The sequence below is a fragment of the Schistocerca americana genome, chromosome X, assembly GCF_021461395.2.
Source record: "Schistocerca americana isolate TAMUIC-IGC-003095 chromosome X, iqSchAmer2.1, whole genome shotgun sequence".
Classification (NCBI taxonomy): Eukaryota; Metazoa; Arthropoda; class Insecta; order Orthoptera; family Acrididae; genus Schistocerca; species Schistocerca americana.
Window position 1 is genome coordinate 734,762,362 of NC_060130.1, and position 24,781 is coordinate 734,787,142.

A 24,781-nucleotide genomic window follows, 5' to 3' on the forward strand; every position below is an offset into this window, starting at 1 on the left:
GACCTGGGATTACAAGAACATAAGCATTTTCACATGGTTTGCCAGAATATTGTACCATTTATGCGATAGTTCTCGATACCAACCACATAGCAGTATGCTACCGATTACTTGCACAGTGTAATTCCAAAGACAAAGAGTGGAAATTATTTCTCTGGAAACCCAAAACTTTAGCGAGCTGCAGTGAGGTGGAACATGCTGCAAATCACTGACTAACTACAAACTTATCTCGTCTGCCAAGGTCTGAACATGAAAACTCGAAAATAGAGGCAACTGGTAGTTTCACACTTTTTTTTTTAGTGAATACCGATGTCAATAACATAACATTTTTTTTTTCTTTATTGATTTTGAATTCCCCCCAAAGGGGGTGGGCTGGCAGCAGCTTGGTACGCTGCTCTACAGCCTACAGACTTTTTCAAAAACGGAAGAAGAAAAGAAACAAGAAGAACAGGAGATAAAACGGTGACTTAAAGTGTAAAATGGCGGAAAAATGCGGTAAGTTAAAACAGAAAGCAAAGGTGTTGGCAATGTTAATAAAATACACAGTAATCAGACAAGTAACACAGTAGACACACAACTAAAAAAAAAAAACATTGTGACAGTCTGGTTTCTGTTCGCAAAAGATAAAAAATCACACCCAGCGACAGTATGATGGCCGTTCGCAACACTTCCCAAAAAACAAAACACGGAGCACTCACTGTATAACACTCACTGTAAAACACTGCACGAAGATGGCGGTACAAAGATGACACTCCCGAGCCAAAGGCAGATGGGGGGAGGGACCGGGAGGAGGGGGAAAAACAAGGAGGGAGGAGAGGAAAAAACGAAAGGGGCGGAACCAAGGAGGGAGAGGACTCATAAGGGGGGAGAGGGGCAGGGCAGACGCGAGAGGGAATGAGAAAAGGCAGAGGAGGGAAATGCAAAAGGACTCGGGGGAGAGAAGGGGCAGAGAGAGGGGAGATGGGGAAAAAAGAGGATGGAAGGGGGGGAAGAGGGAGCCCGGGGAAAGGACAGAGGAAAAGAGGGGGGAGTGAGGATCAGAGTTGATAGGAGGGATAAATGGAGGGAGAGAGGGCATCATCTGGGAGGGGGAGTTGATGGAAGCCACCTTGGGAAAGGAGATGAAGGGTGTAGAGATGGAGGGTAGGGGGGACACAACAGTGAAGACGTGGCAGGGGGCGGGGATGAGAGAGGAGAGGAGCAACCAGGGGGTGGGGGGGATCAAGGCGACAGGAGGTGTAGAGGATGTGGATATGTTTGAGGAATAGGAGCAGATGGGGGAAAGGAATGAGGTCATAGAGGATCCGCATGGGGGACGGGGGCGTATATGGAAGGCGAGGCAGAGTGCATGACGCTCAAGGACCTGGACGGACTTATAGAATTTTGGGGGGGGGGGGCAGATATCCAGGCGGGACTGGAATATCAGAGGATGGGACAGATTAAGGATTTGTAGGTGTGGAGGATGGTAGAGGGGTGCAACCCCCATGTCCGGTCAGAGAGGAGTTTGAGGAGTTGGAGGCGGTTGTGGGCTTTGGATTGGATGGAGCGGAGATGAGGGGTCCAGGTGAGATGACGGTCAATGGTGAGGCCAAGGTAGGTGAGGGTGGGGATGAGGTGGACAGGACGGGCGCAGACGGTAAGGGAGAAATCCAGGAGTCGGAAGGAGCGATTGGTACGACCTACGATGATTGCCTGGGTCTCGGAAGGATTGATTTTCAGGAGCCACTGATTACACCATGCAGCGAAAAGGTCAAGGTGATTCTGGAGAAGGCGTTGGGCCCGTTGGAGGGTAGGAGCGAGGGCGAGGAATGCGGTGTCATCGGCATATTGCAAGAGGTGTACTGGAGGAGGGGGTAATATAACAAATTCCAAATGAGCCATATACTTTACAAATTCATCACCATCTAGGAGCACATAACACACACAACATCGATCTTCTATCATGCAAATAAAGACGGGGGGAAAAAAATAGAAGCAGTCAACCAGACAATTTACAAGGGAGGGAATAACTGTCCAACGCAAACACATGTCCACATTGAATCTTCTCAAATTTCTACCGAGAACACACGTGATCATGAAAGCTGCCCAACACATACTGAGTATTAGTTCACTTTTCAGCTACCCAGAGGGCAACGCGGTTAGGTTAGCTACGTTCCTATACCCCAGTCACTCTTTCTATTTCCGACGGCTCCTGCCGTAAGCAGGAAATTTCAGTTGTTCGGGCCACAGGCAACCGTCACAATGCGCTTTCCCACCCGAGACAGAATCGTCCTAGGAAGCCAACCACGTATATTTTATCACTTTCCTTACAATTAAATATTACAATTGCAGCCTTAGTCTGATGACATTAGACATTGAGCGAAGTATCATATATACTCCCTCCTGACGATGGTGGCTCTGGAGATATCAAAAACTGCAGCATTGTTATGACTGGACATAATTTTCCAAGTAAAAAATCTTTCATTCTCTTTACAGCTATCACAATTTTCCACGTCAAATCCATACCTTCCCTTACTAGAGGACAAAGCCATTTTCTCTACACATGTCGGAACACACACATACTGTATAAGCCCACTGATCACAGTGAATCTACCTACATATCTCCTACTAAGAATAATATTTCTCCAATAACTGAATAGTGGTGACACCAAACAATAGTGAGCGAAAATCCGCGATGTATGGATATATGTCTCGCCGGCCAGAGTGGCCATGCGGTTCTAGGCGCTACAGTCTGGAACCGAGCGACCGCTACGGTCGCAGGTTCGACACCTGTCTCGGGCATGGATGTGTGTGATGTCCTTAGGTTAGTTAGGTTTAATTAGTTCTAAGTTCTAGGTGACTGATGACCTCAGAAGTTAAGTCGCATAGTGCTCAGAGCCATTTGAACCATTTTGAACCATGGATATGTCTCATTGGTTTTTCTTGCGAGTGGTACCAGTGTGTCTTAGGAAGAATGAAGTAGTCGTGCTACAAGCGACCAGCTATTAAAAAACTTTCGCAACGGCTATATAGCTATCAAAAGCGGTCTTGATTCTACCCGTGCACACAGATATCCAAATTAAAAACTATACAAACTTTACAAATCGAGATACGGTGTTGCTTCCGAGTGAAGTGGTTTTCCACACAAATACCGCAACATTGAATATAGGTGGTGATCGCTGAAGTGTGTATTAATGGAGGTAGGACGTCAAACGGGCCGACTTGGAGCAGGCGAGGCACCACGGGACATTTTAATTTCCACTGTCTATACTTTTACAAATAAATTCCTAAAACTTTGTCAGCATGGCCAAGAAGGATTCAGGATTGACACTCATAGCAGCGGAAGTTCAAAAACATAACAAAATAATTTTTTTACATGTTTAATTTCACCATTTTTCACTTACAATTCTGCATTTGTTGCTATAGGTACACTTCTCTTCATAAGTAAGAGAGACTCTTCGATGAATTTTGCGCAACATACAAACCATATTTACAGGTGAATGAAACTCTAGAATTTATTTAATTCATGCAAAAATGAATGAGCTGTTACATTTTAAACTTCATGTTTAGAAAAAACTCAAATTTAAAGTTAATTATCTCCGTTTTTTCTACAGTTTTAAATAGATTTGGAATATTCTGGACTTTCATAGACCTGTAAGTATGGTTTGTACGCTGTGCAAAATTCATCGAAGAATCTCTCTTACTTTCCAAGTGTATCTATAGCATGCTTATGCATGTTGGTGAAGGCGGATCGCTCTCCAATTGTACCGCCTCCATTTTTCCGTTTGTTTAACAGGGTGTACCAAAGCTGTCCCGTCCACACTGATTTTCGACGATGTTATAAGTTGCGCTAGGGACCGCATCTACCTTCTTTCGAAGTTAGCAGGCAACTACGCTGTTATGGGGCGGCTTGTTTCGGCCCATTCAACATTTGTCCTTCAAGTGTAACGAGCGAGTAACGGAGTTTATATTTCATACCTGCTACAGCAAGTTTGTGTTCGTGGGGTCTCCATTCTAATTCGAACGTCTGACTTACGCTACACGTATTCGTTTCTACGTCTTCCATTAACTATACGTGGTTAACATTATGAAGACAATTAATAACATTTGTGAAATACAACTTTGTTTGCGGCAAACATAATGATGTTCGAAGTCGCCAGTTTTTCCACGACAAACGACTTCCAACAACTTATTATATGCATAATTGTTGCAACTGATTGCCGGGAATTATATATATATATATATATATATATATATATATATATATATATATATATATATATACATATATAAATAAATTACAAAAAACAAATACTAAAAAAAAGTTGCACGGAGCGAGATTCGATCCGGCGACCTTCGGATAACGAACCCGAGCGCTTACCGCTGCACCACCACGCTGTAGAAAATTACTAACCGTAGAGAGTATTTCACCGCAACGATTTCTTTTAACTCGATTTTCTCCACAACGGCTGAGAAGTGCATCTTGGTGCTTTGCCACATTACACCTCTGGCCATGAGCTTTTATTATGCGCAGTATGAATCGAATCTGAATTTCACAATTGGCGGCCTCCCCTTGTAAGTGAAAAAAATGATGAAATTTCACATGAAAAAAATTTATTTTGTTATGTTTTTGAACTTCCACTGCTATGGGTGTGAATGTTGAATCCGTCCTGGTCATGCTGACAGAGTTTAATGAATTTATTTGTAAAAGTATAGACAGTGGAAATTAAAATGTCCTGTGGTGCCTCTCCTGCTCCAAGTCGGCCCGTTTGACGTCCTAACAGAGCTTAAGTGCGGGTGACGTCGCCTACGGTGTAAGCTCATAATAAAATCACTGAATTTAGAAAGTTATTCCGCTAAGGAACATGGTATGAAGCCGGTATTTGCAATTCCCTCACGACGCCCCTAGATATTTCTCCAGTATTTGTAACACATTCTATCTAGATGCCATGTCAGAGGTTCTGCAATTTATCCACTGGGTTATAGGGCAGGGACTATGATGGTTGACTGAGAATTATCGCATACAGCAGATGATGTGCTATGCGATGAATCACTTTAAGAAAATGCAACGCCAAATTGAGATTGTGAGAAACGTATACTGGTCGTTCAGATCTATAGTGTTACGCTTTCCAGTAGAAATGCTGTCTACAGTTTGGAATCAGCTCTTTCCATTCAACCACATACCTGCGTTTGATCCTACGGAGATGTCTTTTAATGATTACAGTCACAAATGAATCATATTTGTGGCACTCTCATATCGCGAAACGAGTCACCTTTCTCAAACCTTTCTGCTACAGTAAAACTCCTACATGGTTTTTGAGACAAAGTCCCTACACATCTTCTATCTGTTCCTCAGTCTCTCCTCACCATTCCTGCAGCTCTGTGTATGTGATCGATCGAATTTAAATCGGAACTGAGCAAGAGCTGGAGAGTGCCATATCTACCACCTTCTGCAATCCGTGCACAAACAGGGTGAGCTGAGTTAATGCGACAGGACCATGTTTTTGACCACTTGGTGGATATTGGAACATGCTGTCATAGCTCCGCCAACTGTGTGCAATGTGTAAGGCCAATGCAAAGCCGACCTCAGTGGCCGAGCGGTTCTAGGAGCTACACTCTGGAACCGCGCGACCGCTGCGGTCGCAGGTTCGAATCCTGCCTCGGGCATGGATGTGTGTGATGTCCTTAGGTTAGTTAGGTTATATTAGTTTTAAGTTCTAGGGGACTGATGACCTCAGAAGTTAAGTCCCATAGTGCTCAGAGCCATTTGAACCATTTTTGAAGCCAATGCAAAACGAAGCTTTCTCCTGCAATACGAGGGAGCAGTAGAAGCGGACAGTAGGGGAACTGAGAGAAGTACGAGGATTATGCTGCTGCAGTGCGGTGTGTCTCCAAACTACATACAGGTACTGCAGTCCGGAGCAGATTTGCATCCCTCAGGGTGCATTAATGTGTGTCAAAAAAATGTACCATCCAACAGAGAATAAAAAAAATATAAAATTACAAACTATAAAAGAACCCCCTCGTTGACATCATCCAGTAGAGAACTTGATAATATTTCTATCGCGTCCATGTCTCCCATATATTATCGAAAACAAATACCGTCTGCATGCTGGCATTGAGCATATGCTGTGGCCCCCATTAAATATTCAGGTATCAGGTATTGATAAACTCAATCGCCTGTACAGACTAATGTAAAGTATCATTGCCTGTACTGTACGAGGTCCATATCCCCCAGACTATCAGTCACAAGAGAGGGGCCCTGTGTTGTTGTCTGATACATTTTTTTTCTGCTGTAACATGTCCAAGCAGCGTATGACATAGCTTTGTGCACCACCATACTTTTGTTTTCTTCAACACGACTTTGAGGTATGTGTCAGGTTCAAAACTGATATGAACACGCTTTGATCTGCTGGCTCTGACTGAAAGCTGGACATTGCACGGTGTAAATTGGGCAGTTGCTCCCACAACACACACCCAGGATGATTTTAAGTAAAAGACACTCACAACATAAGGAAACTGGAAGAGTTTTGCTGCATTGTGGAGCGTTTCAAAAACAGCTTTCCAACGGTGAATAACGACGTCTAAATTTAAACTCATCTTTCACAGTGACGGGATAGCTGATGGTTCAGTGTTCCGTTTCAATTGATTCCTCATATTGCAGTCACATACGTGATCACTGTTTCGGTGACTGCCATCCCCGGAAGGTGTTGCCCCTCCACCAAGACTCTTTCTCCATCTCAAACAAACGATGTCAGTCAATCATTATGTGGTAATCAACAGCATACCACTGGACAGATGGGATGGAAAACACACCGTCGATGTACTGTAATAAGCATCAAACTTGATAGTGCGATCAATTTTAGCAATTATACCAGTTTTTCCATAATTTCAACACTGACCAATGACGCAGCAGCATGCTTCCCAATTTCTGTATCATTGCTAAACCACCCCTCCACCACTTCGCGAGTACCATATACTGGATTGCGAATGTAGATGGATGACTGTGCAGTACGTTCATTCACTGTTAATTCTAGAGGATATACACCAAAATAACCAGACAGCGATCTACATATTTCTAGCACTTCGGTCATCATGTGTAATTTACTGTTATGATTTCCCATTTTCCCTATGTTGTTGGGAGTCACAGACCATTCTCGCATTATTCGGATAAAGCTAGAGATTGAAAGATCTCCTCGCATTATCTTTGACCAACACTACCTGCAATACCGTCACCGACTAAATTTGCAGCTGACCAGAAGTAGACCGCTACATTCCATGACTCATGAAGGAACACAGGGAACCAAGCCCATAACTGTTGTTCTGCACCAATTTTACCCATGGAACCCATCCAAGTGCACTAAATCTCTCTAGATGCGCGCATGTTGAGTAGGTTAGCACCCCTTATCGGTGCATAATAGATACGAAAGTGTTGTCATGATATAAAAGACGGATAAGAAGAAGAAAACGTGTGGTTTTATGCGTGATGGAGCTCCAGACAGACGGAGTTTGAAGCATTTTACGTACATCAGCCGCGCTTTCAGTCCTAAAATATGATTCTAGCGTCCGGGATCAGTACCAAGAAGGTATTGGTAAGGGAGAGAAATGATCGTAGAACATAAACAAATGCACTCCTAAGGCTACATGGTTCTGTACATACAACACGCTATAATGTTAAAGCCAGGTGGTTTCCGACCTATTACTCGTGTGGAATGTAACGCTGTCAATACTCCAATGTAAGAAATATACAGGGTGATTATAATTAGAGTTAAACTTTCAAACCACTGTAGAAATAACGCCGCTGGTCAGAATGACGTCAAATTGCAACGTAATACTATCGGAGAAGGGGGAAACGTATGAGAGAAGAAAAATAAATAGTTACAAAACGTAGCAATAGATGGCGCTGTAAGCATCATAATTTAATAGTGGTCGACTACAAATGACAAATGAATCATACAACAATGGCTAAGGAGTACGTTTGACGTTAAACAAATTGTACTACTCAGTGTACATGGGTGTATAGGTGTGATACGTTTAGTTATGTAAGCCTATCCACCATCTTAAATAAGGAGATAATTCAGAGGCTTCCTTTACCACGATACAGGTTGGCTGGTAGCTTTTCTAGGAGCTGTTTGCGGTGTGGGGGAGTAGCCATGTATGTGAAAAACGGCATCCCATTTGAGTCAATTGATGTTTCAAAGTACTGCACTGAAAAGGTGTTTGAATGTTGTGCAGGTGTGGTTAAATTTAATGGAGCTAATCTTCTAACTGTTCTTATTTATAGATCCCCAGACTCCGATTTCACAACATTTTTGCTAAAGCTAGAGGAGGTTCTTGGTTCACTTTATAGGAAATACAAAAAGTTAGTTATATGTGGTGACTTCAACATTAATTGCATAACTGATTGTGCAAGGAAAAGGATGCTGGTAGACCTCCTTAATTCATATAATCTTATGCAAACCGTATTCTTTCCAACGAGAGTGCAAGGGAACAGTAGAACAACCATAGACAACATTTTTGTTCATTCCTCATTACTAGAAGGGCATTCTGTTAGCAAAAAGGTGAATGGACTTTCAGATCATGATGCACAAATTTTAACTCTAAAAGATTTTTGTGCTGCAACACACGTTAAATATAGTTATCAACTGTTTAGGAAAGCTGATCCAGTTGCTGTAGAGACCTTTGTAAACCTTATCAAGGAACAAGAGTGGCGATATGTTTATAGCGCTGATACAGTAGATGATAAATATAATGCTTTTCTCAAGACTTTTCTCGTGCTCTTTGAAAGTTGCTTTCCGTTAGAACGTTCAAAACAGGGTACTAGCACAAACAGGCAGCCCGGGTGGCTGACTAGAGGGATAAGAATATCTTGTACAACAAAGTGGCAATTATATCAAAACGTTAGAAACAGGCAAAATCTAAATGCAGCAGCCCATTACAAACAGTATTGAAAGGTGCTTAAAAATGTTATTAGTAAGGCAAAAAGTATGTGGTATGCAGATTTTTTTATCTCAGGACAAAATTAAAACCATATGGTCAGTCGTAAAGGAAGTGGCTGGTCTGCAGAGACAGGTCGAAGATATAGAATCAGTGCGTAATGGTAATGTACGTGTTACTGATAAGTCGCATATATGTACAGTATTTAATAATCACTTTCTGAATACAGCAGGTAAACTACATAGAAACCTAGTCCCAACAGGGAATCATATAGCGCTCTTAGAAAAAAGTGTTCCGAGACTGTTACCTGAAATGCTCCTCCATGATACTAACAAGAGGGAGATTGAGTTAATAATTAAATCACTAAAGACCAAGAACTCTCATGGATATGACGGGGTATCTAGCAGAATACTGAAGTATTGTTCTATGTATGTTAGCCCAGTACTTAGCCATATCTGTAACTTTTCCTTTAGGAGTGGTCGGTTTCCTGACCGATTAAAGTACTCGGTAGTGATGCCCCTTTATAAAAAGGGAGACAGGGATAATGCTGACAATTTTAGACCTATTTCTATGCCATCGGTGTTTCCTAAAGTTATCGAGAAGGTTGTGTATACAAGGTTACTGGAGCATTTAAATTCACATAATTTGCTGTCAAATGTTCAGTTTGGTTTTAGAAATTGTTTAACAACTGAAAATGCTATATTCTCTTTTCTCTGTGAGGTTTTGGACGGATTAAATAAAAGGTTGCGAACGCTAGGTGTTTTCTTTGATTTAACGAAGGCTTTTGACTATGTTAGCCGGCCGCGGTGGTCTAGCGGTTCTGGCGCTGCAGTCCGGAACCGCGGGACTGCTACGGTCGCAGGTTCGAATCCTGCCTCGGGGATGGGTGTGTGTGATGTCCTTAGGTTAGTTAGGTTTAAGTAGTTCTAAGTTCTAGGGGACTTATGACCTAAGATGTTGAGTCCCATAGTGCTCAGAACCATTTTTTTTTGACTATGTTGACCACAAAATATTACTGCAGAAGTTGGACCATTATGGAGTAAGGGGAGTAGCTTACAATTGGTTCGCCTCTTACTTTAAGAACAGAAAGCAGAAGATAATTCTCCGCAATATTGAGAGTGGTAGTGATGCTCAGTCCCAATGGGGCACTGTTAAATGGGGCGTTCCCCAAGGATCGGTGCTGGGGCCACTGCTGTTTATTATTTATATAAATGATATGCCTTCTAGTATTACAGGTGATTCAAAAATATTTCTGTTTGCTGATGACACCAGCTTGGTAGCGAAACATCTTGTGTGTAATATTGAAACAGTATCAAATAATGTAATTCATGAAATAAGTTCGTGGCTAGTGGGAAATAATTTGATGCTAAATCACAGTAAGACTCAGTTTTTACAGTTTCTAACTGTAACTTTTTGATCAGACAGAATGGGCATATTATAAGCGAGACGGAACAGTTCAAGATCCTAGGCGTTCGGATAGATAGTAAGCTGTTGTGCAAAGCCCATGTCCAGGATCTTGTTCAGAAACTAAATGCTGCTTTATTTACCATTAGAACAGTATCTGAAATAAGTGACAGTTCAACACGAAAAGTAGTCTACTTCGCATATTTTCATTCGCTTATGTCGTATGGTATTATTTTTTGGGGTAATTCTTTTGATTCAAAAAGGGTATTTTTGGCTCAGAAACGGGCTGTTCGAGCTATATGTGGTGTAAGTTCGAGAACCTCTTGTCGACACCTATTCAATAGTCTGGGAATTTTGACATTGCCCTCACAGTATACATTTTATTTAATGTCGTTTGTTGTTAGCAATATTAGCCTATTCCTAAGAGTTAGCAGCTTTCACTCAGTTAATACTAGGCAGAAATCAAATCTGCATGTGGAATGCACTTCCTTGACTATTGTGCAGAAAGGAGTGCAGTATTCTGCTGCATCCATTTTCAATAAGCTACCACAAGAACTCAAAAATCTTAGCAGTAGCCCAAACTCTTTTAAGTCTGAACTGAAGAGGTTCCTCATGGCTCAATCCTTCTATTCTGTCGAGGAGCTCCTGGAAGAGCTGAAAAATTAAGCAAATTCCAGTGTTACATTGTTGATTTTCTTTATTTAAACTTACGTATTGTCGCCTGAATATGTTTTTTATATTTCATTTTATCTGTTTCTACTATCGTGTTATAATTTCATGTATTGACTCGTTCCATGACCATGGAGACTTCTCCTTAATTTGGTCCCACGGAACAATAGATAAATAAATAAATAAACAGAAAGGTCATATAATATCGGATGGAAAATTTCAGTTTTTAATGCTCCTGAGGCCAAAAACCATGTAAAAAGCATCAATAACATCGGTTTTCAATTGCCCTGAGGCCGAAAAACCGCATTGAAAGCATCAATCAAAATCAAATCGGATTATTAATTTCCGTGTGACTGGTGCAAAACATGTCCAATGTCCACCGTTTTCTGCAATAAGCTGATATCGAGAGACCGCATGTTCCACAACTGATCGAAGTGTTTCCGGGGTCACTTGCAGAATGTGTTGCGCAATGCGTGTCTACAATGCAGCTATGTTTGCAATCGGAACGCTGAACACATCTTTCAGATAGCCCCACAGCCAGATGTCACACGGATTAAATGGTTCAAATGGCTCTATGCACTATGGGACTTAACATCTGAGGTTATCAGTCCCCTGGACTTGGGACTACTTAAACCTAACTAACCTAAGGACATCACACACATCCATGCCCGAGGAAGGATTCGAACCTGCGATCGTAGTAGCGGCGCGGTTCCGGACTGAAGCGCCTAGAACCGCTCGGCCACAGCGGCCGGCCACACGGATTAAGATCAGGTGATTGGAATGGGCAAGGGGTAGCGAAATGGCGGCTGATAATTCTAGCATTTCCGAAATGACGCTACAGTAGCTGCTTAACTGGATTTGCAATTTGCGGAGGTGCGCCATCTTGCATGAAAATGATCCCAACCACACATCGACGCTCTTTGAGAGCTGGAATGACGCGGCGGCGCAAAAGAGACTCATAGCACGTACCAGTGATGGTACAGGTAACAGGAACGGAAGCACTTGTCTTTTCGAAGAAATCTGGCCCTATGGTAAATGATATTGTAAACTCGCATCACACAGTGACCTTTTTAGGATGAAGTGGTACTGGTTGATTTGCGTGTGGATTTTCCGTTGCCCATATTCGACAACTCTGTGTACTGACATATCCTGTCCGATGGAAGTGGGCTTCGTTTGTCCACAAAATCTTCCACGGCCAATCATTGTTCACTTTCATACGAGCAAGAAATTCTGAAGCAAAGGTCTCTCTTGCTGGCAGGTCAACAGGAAGCAACTCGTGCGTATGGGTAATTTTGAATGGATAACAAAGAAGGCTATTTCTTAGGATTTTAAGCACCATATATCCAATGTTCGGGCAATTATCTGCGCACTACACGTCTGCACACCACCACTCGTCTCCTCCCGCATTGCTGTGCCCACGACTTCCACTGCCGTCGAATCAATTCGTGTCCTCTCTCTACCAGGTTGCACACCAAAGGGACCCGTCTTTTCGAATTTCCGAATCATTTTCTCCAGACCCACGGCAGTCATCAGACCAACGCCTTTTTTCAAACCCTTCAGTGTCCGGAACTTCTGCAAAGCGACGTGTGCACAGTCATCATTCTTGTAATTCAGCCTTACAAGCAGAGCGCGATCATGCATTGAGACAATCATGACGAACTTCGCAGGTGCGAATGGAGAAAAAACCGTGTACCCAGCTTTTTTATACCAAATTGAATGGGTCGTGCGCATGACAGGTGCTTTCCTTTACGTATTCTGACACACACAGCGCCAACTATTGATCAATTTTCACACTATTTTTTTTTCTGCCATACCTTTTCCCCCCTTCTCCGATAATATTCCGTCGCCATTTGACGACATTCTGACGAGTGGTGTTATTTCTGCAGCGTTTTGAAAGTTTAACTTTAATTATAACCACCCTTTATTTCCAGCGCATGTCATGCATTCATTCCTCCCTGCAAGTTTCCCTACGATAAACTATGGTGACAAACTGTAAAGTGGTAAAACTACTTCCTTAAAACATAGAGTGTATGTGATACATGCACAATATAGCTCTCTAGAGGTGTATAGCATCCACTGTTCACGTCCAATCACAGTTCAGAAATTATAATATGTTCGGATCAGTCCTGGTTGACTCCTTCTACGGCCGGCAGCTGTGGCCGAGCGGTTCTAGGCGCTTCAGTCTGGAAACGCGCGACCGCTACGGTCGCAGGTTCGAATCCTGCCTCGGGCATGGATGTGTGTGATGTCCTTAGGTTAGTTAGGTTTAAGTAGTTCTAAGTTCTAGGGGACTGATGACCTCAGATCTTAAGTCCCATAGTGCTCACAGCCATTTGAACCATTTGAACTGCTTCTACGTATTTACCGTCTTTATTTGGCTGAGAGAACATCGATTGTGGTGTGTGTTATGTGCATCTACATGGTGATGACTTTGTAAATTAGAAGGATGGTTTGGAATCTGTTATATCATTGACATCGTTTTTAGTTAGTGGTTTGCAGCATGTACCGCCTCGCTTAAGTTTCGGGTTTCCAAAGAAATAAATTCCACTCTTTATCTTCCGAATTATAGTATGCAAGCGATCGGTAGTATATTGCTGTGTGCTTGATATCGAGAACTATCGCATAAACTGTGTGATATTCTAACAAACCATGTGGAAATACTTATGTTCTTGTAATCCCAGAGTCTGGAGATGGGTGTAGAAAGCATGTCAGCAGGCAAGCAAGTCGGAGCCAGAAACAATAACGCCTTTGTGCCTTGTGGGGAACCAGCTCAACCTTTGTACAACAGTTCAAAGAGAGAGTCTGCAGTCCGCTGAGTGCGCTGTGATCGACCATCGAGGCAGCGTGTGCGGGGGCGGTTTCTTGTGACCGTTGGCCAAGAGGGATGACCGTCCGACCTCTTGGGAAATATCTAGTGATGCGAGAACTATATACGGTGTTTGCATGTATGTTTTTGTCTGTCTGCGCGGTATATACACGAGTGTCTGGTAGTCGATACCTATATGCAGGATGCAGAAGTGATGATTTTGTATGGTTCAGAATAGGAATTGTGTTTACTACATCGATATGGTATTTGGTGACATAGCCAAGTTGAAGATCGGTTGCACGCTGAAAAATTCAAGCTTTCCTCTATAGTAGCAGAGCAGTGTAACTGAGATAGTGTCTTTGGGGATAGTGTCCATGTTTCATGATCTGTAGACCACTTTTGCAGGGTTTATCTGTCAGTGCAATATGACTGATGTATGTTTTATTGCGACTTGTACAAAATAGTTTTGCCACTGAAAGTCTCATCTGCAGAAAATGGCGGACAATGCTCCCACACTGGCAGCAGCAGCAGTTTGACAGATAAATTCAGTAAGAGCCAATCAGAATGCTCCATTCACAGGACATCCTTTGTGCGGGGCATAGGAGCCTCGACGGACTGGCTCGAAAAAGAAGGGGGAAAGGTATCTACGAAAACTTCTGTGATGTCTGAGAGTAACGTGATGTCTTCTTTGTTCGAGTCTCAGAGACATGTCCAAGCAGACCATCCATCTCTGGCAGGATGTTGTCTCTCATTGGCCGTTGCAGCTTCAGAATACTCCAGACCAACAACTGTAGGACTCCAAAAATTCCAGCTATGTTTCTCGGCTGTGGGACAGAATTGTTCTGATTTTACTGTCTGTGCTTAGACACCAGCGTGCGCTTCAAGAAGTGAGAAAAATAACGTGCTTGAGTTCAGCAGCAGCAAATATAAAACTAAGTCCACACACCAGTTCAGAAAAAGTTATGAACACCACAGCAGCTGTAACATTCAGAAATTTTCTCTCTCTGGCAGTGGCTTCAAACAAGCAACTAAGACTCGAAAAGTGGCGAGGGTCCTGTTTAGAGATACAGAGATATTTATTTCGACTTCTAGATATTATCGTTTCGGCGTATAAAATCAGATATTGCAGCTGATATCGGATTCGGGATCTGTTTCCCAAAAAAGCGTGTGATGTCTCTCACGGAGGTTTCACAAGCAACGATCTGTTTAGAGTCCATGTTCGGGTATGGTAGTCCACACTGGAAAACTGAAGCAAACGTCTGTGCGGCGATCTTTTAGAAGGTGCATTTATAAACTGGATTTAGTAACTCTTGAAGCAGCCCGTGCTCAAAGACAAGGATATATCCCACAAAAGCGCGCGAAGCTTCTCAGGTATGGTTTCATAAGTGTGTCGTCATCTTTTTAGAGTAAAAAGAAAAAGAATAATTTGTGTAAGAATGAATACACGCAGCGTTTACATTACAGGTAACAGGCTACGATGTAATATAAAATAAATAAAATACATGTCATGTACAGACGAGATGATGACAAGAAAAATAAGTTAGCGCCTCACTTTAGTAGTTAGTGACAGTATCATGCACATCAGCATTTGAATTACACACCTATTATATTGACACTGCGACAATAAAACATTTACTTACTAGGAACAGTAGCATACATGAAATGAAACCCTTAATGTGAGTTCTCTTTAACGAATATACGAGGGGCGTTCAGAAAGTAAGCTCCGATCGGTCGCGAAATGGAAACGACTATGAAAATCCGATAAAGCTTTGCACAGATGTGTTGGGTAGTGTCTCTAGTATAACCCCAGTTAGCATCACGTCGCTCTTCTCATTTCTGAGCTCGCAGTGAGTGCGTAAAGATGTCTATAAAATAGTGTCTGCCGCCAAGTACGAGGGCCTGGTGAGAAATTTCGCCTGAAGCTATGCAGCTAACATTACATAACTGTCGTGCTGTTTCTTCTTCAAGACAATTCTCAGCCGCATTCTGCAGGGGCAATGAAGATGCTCCTGCATCGTTTTCAAATGGAAATGTGAGATTACCCACAATACAGTCCGCAATTGTCTCCCCCTGAGTTTCATCTCTGGTCACATGAACCGCTGTCTTTGAAGACAACATTTTGACGCAGACAACGAGGTGTAGGCCAGCGTGGAGAATTGGCGGAAAGCACTGGCGGCTGCCTTCTATGATGAGGCTATTGAAAAGTTGGTACAACGCTATGACAAAAGTCTAAGTCAGAACGGCGACTACGTAGAGAAGTAGCTGAAAGGTGTAGCTAATTGTTACAAGTAAAACATTTCTGATGTTCACTGTGGTTTCAATTTCGCAATCAATCGGAGCTTACTTTCTGAACAGGCCTCGTATTTCCAGTTACTGCAGGAAAGATCCAACAAAAATTCCCAAAAACAGATTTAGTTACTCTAAATAGTTATAAAGCAAGTGCAATGCTATTATTACTCACCACACTATATTAAATCACGAAAACGGTACAAATATTTCAAAAAGTCTTAAAGCTTAAAAGAATTGTCAGTTTCTGTATTTAAAAAATGTCCGGGTAGCATACAAGTACCGTTAAGTAAGAGTTAACGTAGAATTGTTGAGTTAAAGACACCGTCAGTTGCTTCTCAAATCGACAATATTTCTGAGTTTTATTCGTCAATGCTCCTCGCATTCGTCACCTGAAGACTGATCAGATACTCGGCAATCCGTTTCTTCTCACAGCTGATAAACAAAAATATTTTCCTAGCTTTCTTTGTATGGTTTTTACATCTGTCGTCATTGATGATATAACAGCTATTACCTCCTCTGTGGTGACTGCATTGGAAAGTTAGAGTCTGTTAATTACTAGGAGACCCAAGACACTGCCCCCATGAGTCATCTCTCTAATTAACTGTTCATGATATTTTTAAGAAACGATGTTCGTAACAATCTCACACGAATTCCTGTCCATGTTGTGAGTTATAATTTTGTGTTCTGCGGTTCTATAGGCAGGAAGTTGAAGTCTACCCCTAATACTATAGCATGATCAGAGAATTTGTTAGCGATACTCTCTGAGATTTCTCTGGACTGCTCGTTTTACGTAACGGTAGCGTCCTAGCTTACGAGACAGGAAGGTGCATCACACCCCGGATAGAATTCGCGCTGGTGCACCGTTCAGCCCGAATGCGGGTTTTTAGGCGGTTTTCCATGCTAGTTTAGGCAAATGCTGGGAAGGTCCCAATCTACGACGCAGAAAATAAACAGTTAAAATGATATCACAAGTTTACACAATTCACAGACAGGTGGCCCACACCACTAACCTCCCTTAGACAGGTATTACACAATCAGATTTCTTTGACAAAGGTGGTTTGTCAAATACATTTGACGTAGTGTAATAGGGAACCTATGTCAAATATTGCCCTTTATCAAATGCATTTGATCCAATCTAGCGCCTCGCCTTAGATTTCATCAAAGAAAGTGATCGTCTTATGTTTGCCGAAAGTGGCTGGTATGTGTAAGCACATTGCGAAATCGGAGCTTATGGTGGAGATATAAATATGGAAAGGCATTTTAGAAGCTGGGATAAAATAAAATTTTTTTCGTTTTTAGGTATGGAGATGGAAACACATACTGTTTCTTCAAAGCGAATTGGTATAGTCTGCACTGTCATATTTCCAGGAAAGATGTAAGGCAACTTCATTTTCAATACTCATGTTTATTAGCTTATTGAAAATGAATTGCAGAACTGCTGTTGTTTGTCAAGGACAGAAAATCAGCACAGTAAGACTCATTGATGATGCAGCAGTGGCAGCTGAAAGTGAATAGAAATTGGGTTTTATGCCAAATGTAATGAAGCAAGTGCTAGCTGTAGATTAAGATATTTGCATATAGAAGAAAGTGTCACAAGCATACATGCTAGAGTACTAAATGCTGCAGCTGGGAAAGAGAAACATGATAGGTACGGGCAAGGCATAGAAGCAAGACAAGGCCAAAAGGTCTCAAAATGCTAAAGAACGTAAAAATCGTTCCTAGTTTGGAATGTACTAAAATGAGTCTGAAATCAGTAAAGAAATTGGCAAAACGATCTACAATCGGCATAAGCACCAGAAAGTACTTGGCAAGTAGGAGGATATACTTGTAATCAGGTCCTTTTGAACTTAAACTCATCAGATCACAATTCATTTGTCCTGTTAAAAGATTGTCAATGATACGACTGCAAGTCGGTTATTGTGAATTGTATACATTACACTGCACTTAGGTTTTATTATTATATCTTAACGTTAGCGGGAGGCGGGATATTAGTTTAATTATTTTTCGTATTCGCATTGGAAAAGCCACTGCCCTGTTTAGCGCCTGGGAACTATGAAACTAACAGTTGTAAAAATAGCAATTCTCAATTTCTTTGTCAAAGAAATTTGGTAGTGTACTACCGACCTTATGTAACTGACGAATGCGGCGACACGAAGGGCATCCTTAAAAAAAATGACAAATCTTGAGTAGAAGGAACCTCGTAATAGACAGAATTAACGCTAAGGAGAAGAAGATTCTCCTTATTTAAGGAGCGTTCTGCCGTTACAGCTCTCGAGACAGCTGATCTATAGAAACATCCGGCTGTTACGTGTGTGAGCATTTGCAGTCAATACTGGAGGTGTATAACACACAGGAATAAATTGCATCTACTGTTGACTACAGATTTCTCTGTAGATACTGTACTGCCTTTTGAATTTCTTTTACATAAGAAGAATCTATTAGACGACTCCTGTGAGGGACGCCTGCCGGCCGCTGTGTCCAAGCGGTTCTCGGCGCTTCAGTCCGGAACCACGTGACTGCTACGGTCGCAGGTTCGAATCCTGCCTCGGGCATGGATTTGTGTGATGTCCTTAGGTTAGTTAGGTTTAAGTCGTTCTAAGTTGTAGGGGACTGATGACCTCAGGTGTTAAGTACCATACTGCTCAGAGCCATTTGAACCATTTTTGAGGGGTACCTGTTACGATTATTGTTTACTTCTTTATCTTACTCACAAAGGCTCTCAAAGTTTCTAGGGGCTGCTTTAACTTGTTCCTGTAAACATAATTCACTCCACCAAGTATTGCAATTACTGATTTTTTGATGCGCTACATTTCTTTAAAATTTCGTGCATACGGCCTCGATGAATTTGAAGAAGGCCATCTTTTATTCAGAATTACAAAAAAGTGTATCTCAAGTGTAAACCGTTTTGTAACTTTCTGTAAAGAAAAGTTTTACTTATTGTTTCTTTGTTTACAAATTAAGAACATATTCTTGCTTATAGTTTAGGAACATTGTTTGGTTCTTTCGGAGTGATATGTTAATTTATGTTTTCAAAAAATCAGTTTCTTTTAATTAAGGAAGGTAAAGTTCTGCATTATGGCCCTAGAGAGGCCAATCCAGCCCGACCAACCGCCGTGCCGTTCTCTGCCAATGACGTCATCGGATGCGGTGTGGAGGGTACTGTGATCAGCACACACCATGTCCCAGTCGTTGTGTTTCTTGACGTTAGAACCACCACTAATCGGTGAAGTAACTCCTCACTTGACCTCACGAAGCTGAGTGCACTCCGTAACAGACCTCCTACCAAGGAAAAATCCCTGGCAGTACTGCACGGCAGTCCCCCGCATGGCAGTCAGCCGCAATGACCAATCAGCTACGGAGGCGGAGTGTTTGTAATCGTTGAGAGCTAAATAGTGTAATGGTTCGTGACAAAATTGAGTATTCACGCTGAAGGAGGAAAAATTATAACTTCGCTGTCGAACGGATAGCCTAGCGACAGGCGTTGGTCCCTCTAACTTCGGCGCTCTGCAGCGTTCTTGGATGGCGTGTTTGGACATGGTTTCCTATCCTCAATTTGTTCCTCGAAGCACCCTATAAACTACTCGTGGTATGTCCGTGTGTGTTGCTACAATATGCATATTTTAGGATTTCATGGCCGAACCCTGTTGCCATGAACGGGTGTTGATGACAGGAATAGGAGGATGGAGAGGGGGGGGGGGGGGGAGGGAAAGAGAGACACCTATCGGCTAGGGAGATATACAATGTAGCTTTTTCATGACGGCATAGTTCCTTTGATATACCTTCTAGGCATCCAGCTATATGCCTGTCCTACTTCGCGCTGTGGTTCATGGGATTCCTAACTCGAACCACAGAAAGTTGTTCGATATGACTCAGCCAGTTGCCACATGTAGTGAGAAACCAACCCCCGCTATACCGGCACGATGAGCTGTGAGAGTTCGTTTCTTCTAAGCGACAATAGGAACTAGAATGAGATTTTCACTCTGCAGCGGAGTGTGCGCTAATATGAATCTTCCTGGCAGATTAAAACTGTGTGCCCGCGAAAGGCAAAGGTCCCGAGTTCGAGTCTCTGTCCGGCACACAGTTTGACAATAGGAACTGATGACCAGATATGCCAGCGTTCATAAGTACTCTAGTTTACTGAGTATCAGATGACAGCACAGTTGAAAGTCACTGAAGTAAACGCAACTTCGGTGACGTACATGACTACTTCGTGCATATCTGTTATAGGGAACAGAAGCGGCTTACAAAAAGCAAATTAGTGTTAGCATAGGCCATACAAGCGAAGAAGCCGGCGTGCGAGACTTGCCTGGAGGCGGCGCCGGGCCTGCGCGACGTGGGCCGCATGGCGGCGCCGGGCACGGCGGCCTCGGTGGGGAAGAACGTGGCGCCGTAGAAGTCCAGCCCGTTCTGCAGCAGCACCGTCGACTCGTCCAGCGACGCCAGCGTCACGCGGATCAGCGGCGGCGGCCCGCCGGACGCCGCCTTCTCGCCTGAAATAGCGCACTGCAATCAGGGCCTGCGTACCGCTACGGCTCTCAGCCACTCGCACAAAGTGTGCAAATAGCAGCGCAACCCTATACAGGGTGTTACAAAAAGGCACGGCCAAACTTTCAGGAAACGTTCCTCACACACAAATAAAGAAAAGATGTTATATGGACATGTGTCCGGAAACGCTTAATTTCCATGTTAGAGCTCATTTTAGTTTCGTCCACCTACGCTCAATGGAGCACGTTATCATGATTTCATACGGGATACTCTACCTGTGCTGCTAGAACATGTGCCTTTACAGGTACGACACAACATGTGGCTCATGCTCGATGGAGCTCCTGCACATTTCAGTCGAAGTGTTCATACGCTTCTCAACAAGATTCGGTGACCGATGGATTGGTAGAGGCGGACCAATTCCATGGCCTCCACGCTCTCCTGACCTCAACCCTCTTGACTTTCATTTATGGGGGCATTTGCAAGCTCTTGTCTACGCAACCCCGGTACCAAATGCAGAGACTCTTCGTGCTCGTATTGTGGACGGCTGTAATACAATACGCCATTCTCCAGGGCTGCATCAGCGCGTCAGGGATTCCATGCGACGGAGAGTGAATGCATATATCCTCGCTAACGGAGGACATTTTGAACATTTCCTGTAACAAAGTGTTTGAAGTCACGCTGGTACGTTCTGTTGCTGTGTGTTTCCATTCCATGATTAATGTGATTTGAAGAGAAGTAATAAAATGAGCTCTAACATGGAAAGTAAGCGTTTCCGGACACATGTCCACATAACATATTTTCTTTATTTGTGTGTGAGGAATGTTTCCTGAAAGTTTGGCCGTACCTTTTTGTAACACCCTGTACACTATCTGGTCAGAAGTAATACGGAATTGACCACTAGATGTCACGAGAGGTGGACCCGAAGTAGAGAGAGCCTGTATAGGGAGAGAGTGGCCAACCGGACGATACGGCGGCCATTTTTCTGCCAAACTGCGGGCGGGACTTCTGAATGACCATTAGTGGAGTAGTGGAGTACACACTCACCGAATCAAAAGCACAAGACAATACAGCGAAATCATTCGTTAAATTCCTTTCTTTACAGCTATAATATACTTGTAGTAGCCTACTACGTACAGCACAGGAGAATTTGATACAGTGGCTGTAAAAATTATTCGTTACTTGCGTTTATCTCCTTTAAAGTTCGTTTACGAGACATATTGCAATGAAAGTAACGCAAATAAAAAATATATAGTGTATAGCATCTGTTTTGTATCGGAAGTGCATAACACTAAAGATTTAACGTACCTGTATTACGTCAGATGAATGAAAGTCGTAAGCAGTTGTTTACTTGTGACATGCAAAAAGTCTGAGACTTATTAGTACTTCTTGTCACGTCTTCAAACTTTTTGCATGTCAAAAATAAACAACTGCTTACGACTTTCTTTGGATTACAAAAATCAGGTAACGTTAAATGTAGGCTACTATAATAACGACCAAATAGAACAAGAAAACTACCGTATCCTTTCTACCCCACAGTAAGTAGGCCTATTAAAAACTGTCTTCAAGAGTACCTACAATTATTTACTACGAATAATGTTTCAGCAACTACGACAACTGCGGAAAACGTGCTTACAGCTTGACTGCGTCAACAGTCAGGCAATAATACTGAAACCAAAATAATGCCTAGCGTTCTGATTCGGAACGAAATAAAGTTTGACGCTATAAAGTCGAATGAGCATGGCACAACAATCCATTTCCAGCAAGGACTGTCAGATATCGACTTCAGAAAAGCTTGTGATGCTACCAGCATGCACGCAAACGCTAATTACGTACTAAAAACTATATACAACTAAATCGAACATGCATGCACAACGCATAACAAGTCTCTCAATAATTCAAATACCTTTTAATCGTTTCCAAAAGTCCTCTGAACTTCAATTCAGCTCAAAACACGGCGAACATAGGAAGCGCGAGAGACGTTTGGCAGGAAAATGGTGCCAAAGCTAATCAACCAATCACGGGCAACTTCACCTATGGCCACTCTCTCTGTATACAGGCTCTCTAACCCGAAGGTATTAAAGGTGGTGGGAAGTAGTGTGTCGTTAGTAAAGCGTCCGCCCCTGGTAGGTGAGTGGTCAGCGCGACGGAATGTCATTCCCGGCTGGGTCTGAGATTTTCTCCGCTCATGGACTGGGTGTTGTGTTGTCATTATCATCATCATTTCATCCCCATCGACATGCAAGTCGCCAAAGTGGCATCAACTCGAAAGACTTGAACCAGGCGAACGGTCTACCCGACGGGAGGCCCTAGCCACACGGCATTTCCAGTAGAGAAGCAATAACAGCAGAATGAGTCGTTTAAGATAGTCAAGTGACTTCGAATGTGGAGTAGTCATTGGAAGTCACATGAGTAACAAATCCATAAGGGGCATTTCAACCATGTTGTTGTTGGTGATGTGACTGTGAAAATGGTTCAAATGGCTCTAAGCACTAAGGGACTTAACTTCTGAGGTGATCAGTCCCCTATTACTTAGAAGTACTTAAACCTAATTAACGCAAGGACATCACACACATCCATGCCCGAGGGAGGATTCGAACCTGCAACCGTAGCGGTCGCGCGGTTCCAGGCTGAAGCGCCTAGAACCGCTCGGCCACCTCAGCCGGCTGTGACTGTGAAGTGGAAACGCGAAGGAGCAACCACAGCTAAATCATAACCAGACAGGCCTCTTGTACTGACAGACAAGCACCGTTGTGATTTCCCTAAATCGCTGCAGGCAAATGCCGGGATGGTTCTTTTGAAAGGGCACGGCCGACTTCCTTCCCTAATCCAATGGGACCCATGAGCTCGCTGTTTGGCCCCCTCCCCTAAATCAACCAACCAACCAACCATGGACCGTCGAGCATTGCGGAGGGGTTTATAAGAAATTTCATGAAAGCAACGGAAAGAATCACTCGTTTGTTCAAAAGTGCTACCAGCAGTCCACCTAGCATAGTGACAGAGCGAAGTGAGTTAAAAAGAATGGGGTACAAAGGTCGAGCAGCTCCCCATAAACCACACATTTCTGTGGTCATTGCTAAGCGACACTTGAGGCGATGTTAAGAGCGACACCAGTGGACAGTGGAAGGCTAAACCAGTGATTCTGAATGATTAACCACGCCATACCCCGTGACAATCTGATAGAACGCTTTGGGTCTGGCCAACGCCTGGAAAGTTACAAGCTATCATGTGTTGTTGTTGTTGTTGCCCGCATCTCGTGGTCGTGCGGTAGCGTTCTCGCTTCCCACGCCCGGGTTCCCGGGTTCGATTCCCGGCGGGATCAGGGATTTTCTCTGCCTCGTGATGGCTGGGTGTTGTGTGCTGTCCTTAGGTTAGTTAGGTTTAAGTAGTTCTAAGTTCTAGGGGACTGATGACCATAGCTGTTAAGTCCCATAGTGCTCAGAGCCATTTGAACCATTTTTGTTGTTGTTGTTGAGGTCTTCAGTCCTGAGACTGGTTTGATGCCGCTCTCCATGCTACTCTATCCTGTGCAAGCTTCTTCATCTCCCAGTTCAAAAATGGTTCAAATGGCTCTGAGCACTATGGGACTTAACATCTGTGGTCATCAGTCCCCTAGAACATAGAAATACTTAAACCTAACTAACTTAAAGACATCACACACATCCATGCCCGAGGCAGGATTCGAACCTGCGACCGTAGCGGTCACGCGGTTCCAGACAGAAGCGCCTAGCACCAAACGGCCACACCGGCCAGCCTCATCTCCCAGTACCTACTGCAACCTACATCCTTCTGAATTTGCTTAGTGTATTCATCTCTTTGTCTCCCTCTACGATTTTTACCCTCCACGTTGCCAAAAATGGCTCTGAGCACTATGGGACTGAACATCTGTGGTCAACAGTCCCCTAGAACTTAGAACTACTTAAACCTAACTAACCTAAGGACATCACACACATCCATGCCTGAGGCAGGATTCGAATCTGCGACCGTAGCAGTCGCGCGGTTCCGGACTGAGCGCCTAGAACCGCTAGACCACCGCTCCACGCTGCCCTCCAATGCTAAATTTGTGATCCCTTGATGCCTCAGAACATGTCCTACCAACCGGTCCCTTCTTCTTGTCAAGTTGTGCCACAAACTCCTCTTCTCCCCAATTCTATTCAATACCTCCTCATTAGTTATGTGATCTACCCGTATAATCTTGAGCATTCTTCTGTAGCACCA

At 43.2% G+C, this 24,781-nt stretch overlaps 1 protein-coding gene across 1 annotated transcript in view; it reads right to left on the minus strand.

The window, feature by feature from the left end:
* LOC124556292 overlaps positions 1 to 24,781 on the minus strand; it is a gene marked incomplete at its 5' end in the record, with an annotated part of 140,800 nt that overhangs the window by 5,691 nt on the left and 110,328 nt on the right. The window contains one exon of the mRNA XM_047130268.1: positions 20,388 to 20,571. Coding sequence (XP_046986224.1) covers positions 20,388 to 20,571 — 184 coding nt within the window. The remainder of the gene's footprint in view (positions 1 to 20,387; positions 20,572 to 24,781) is intronic.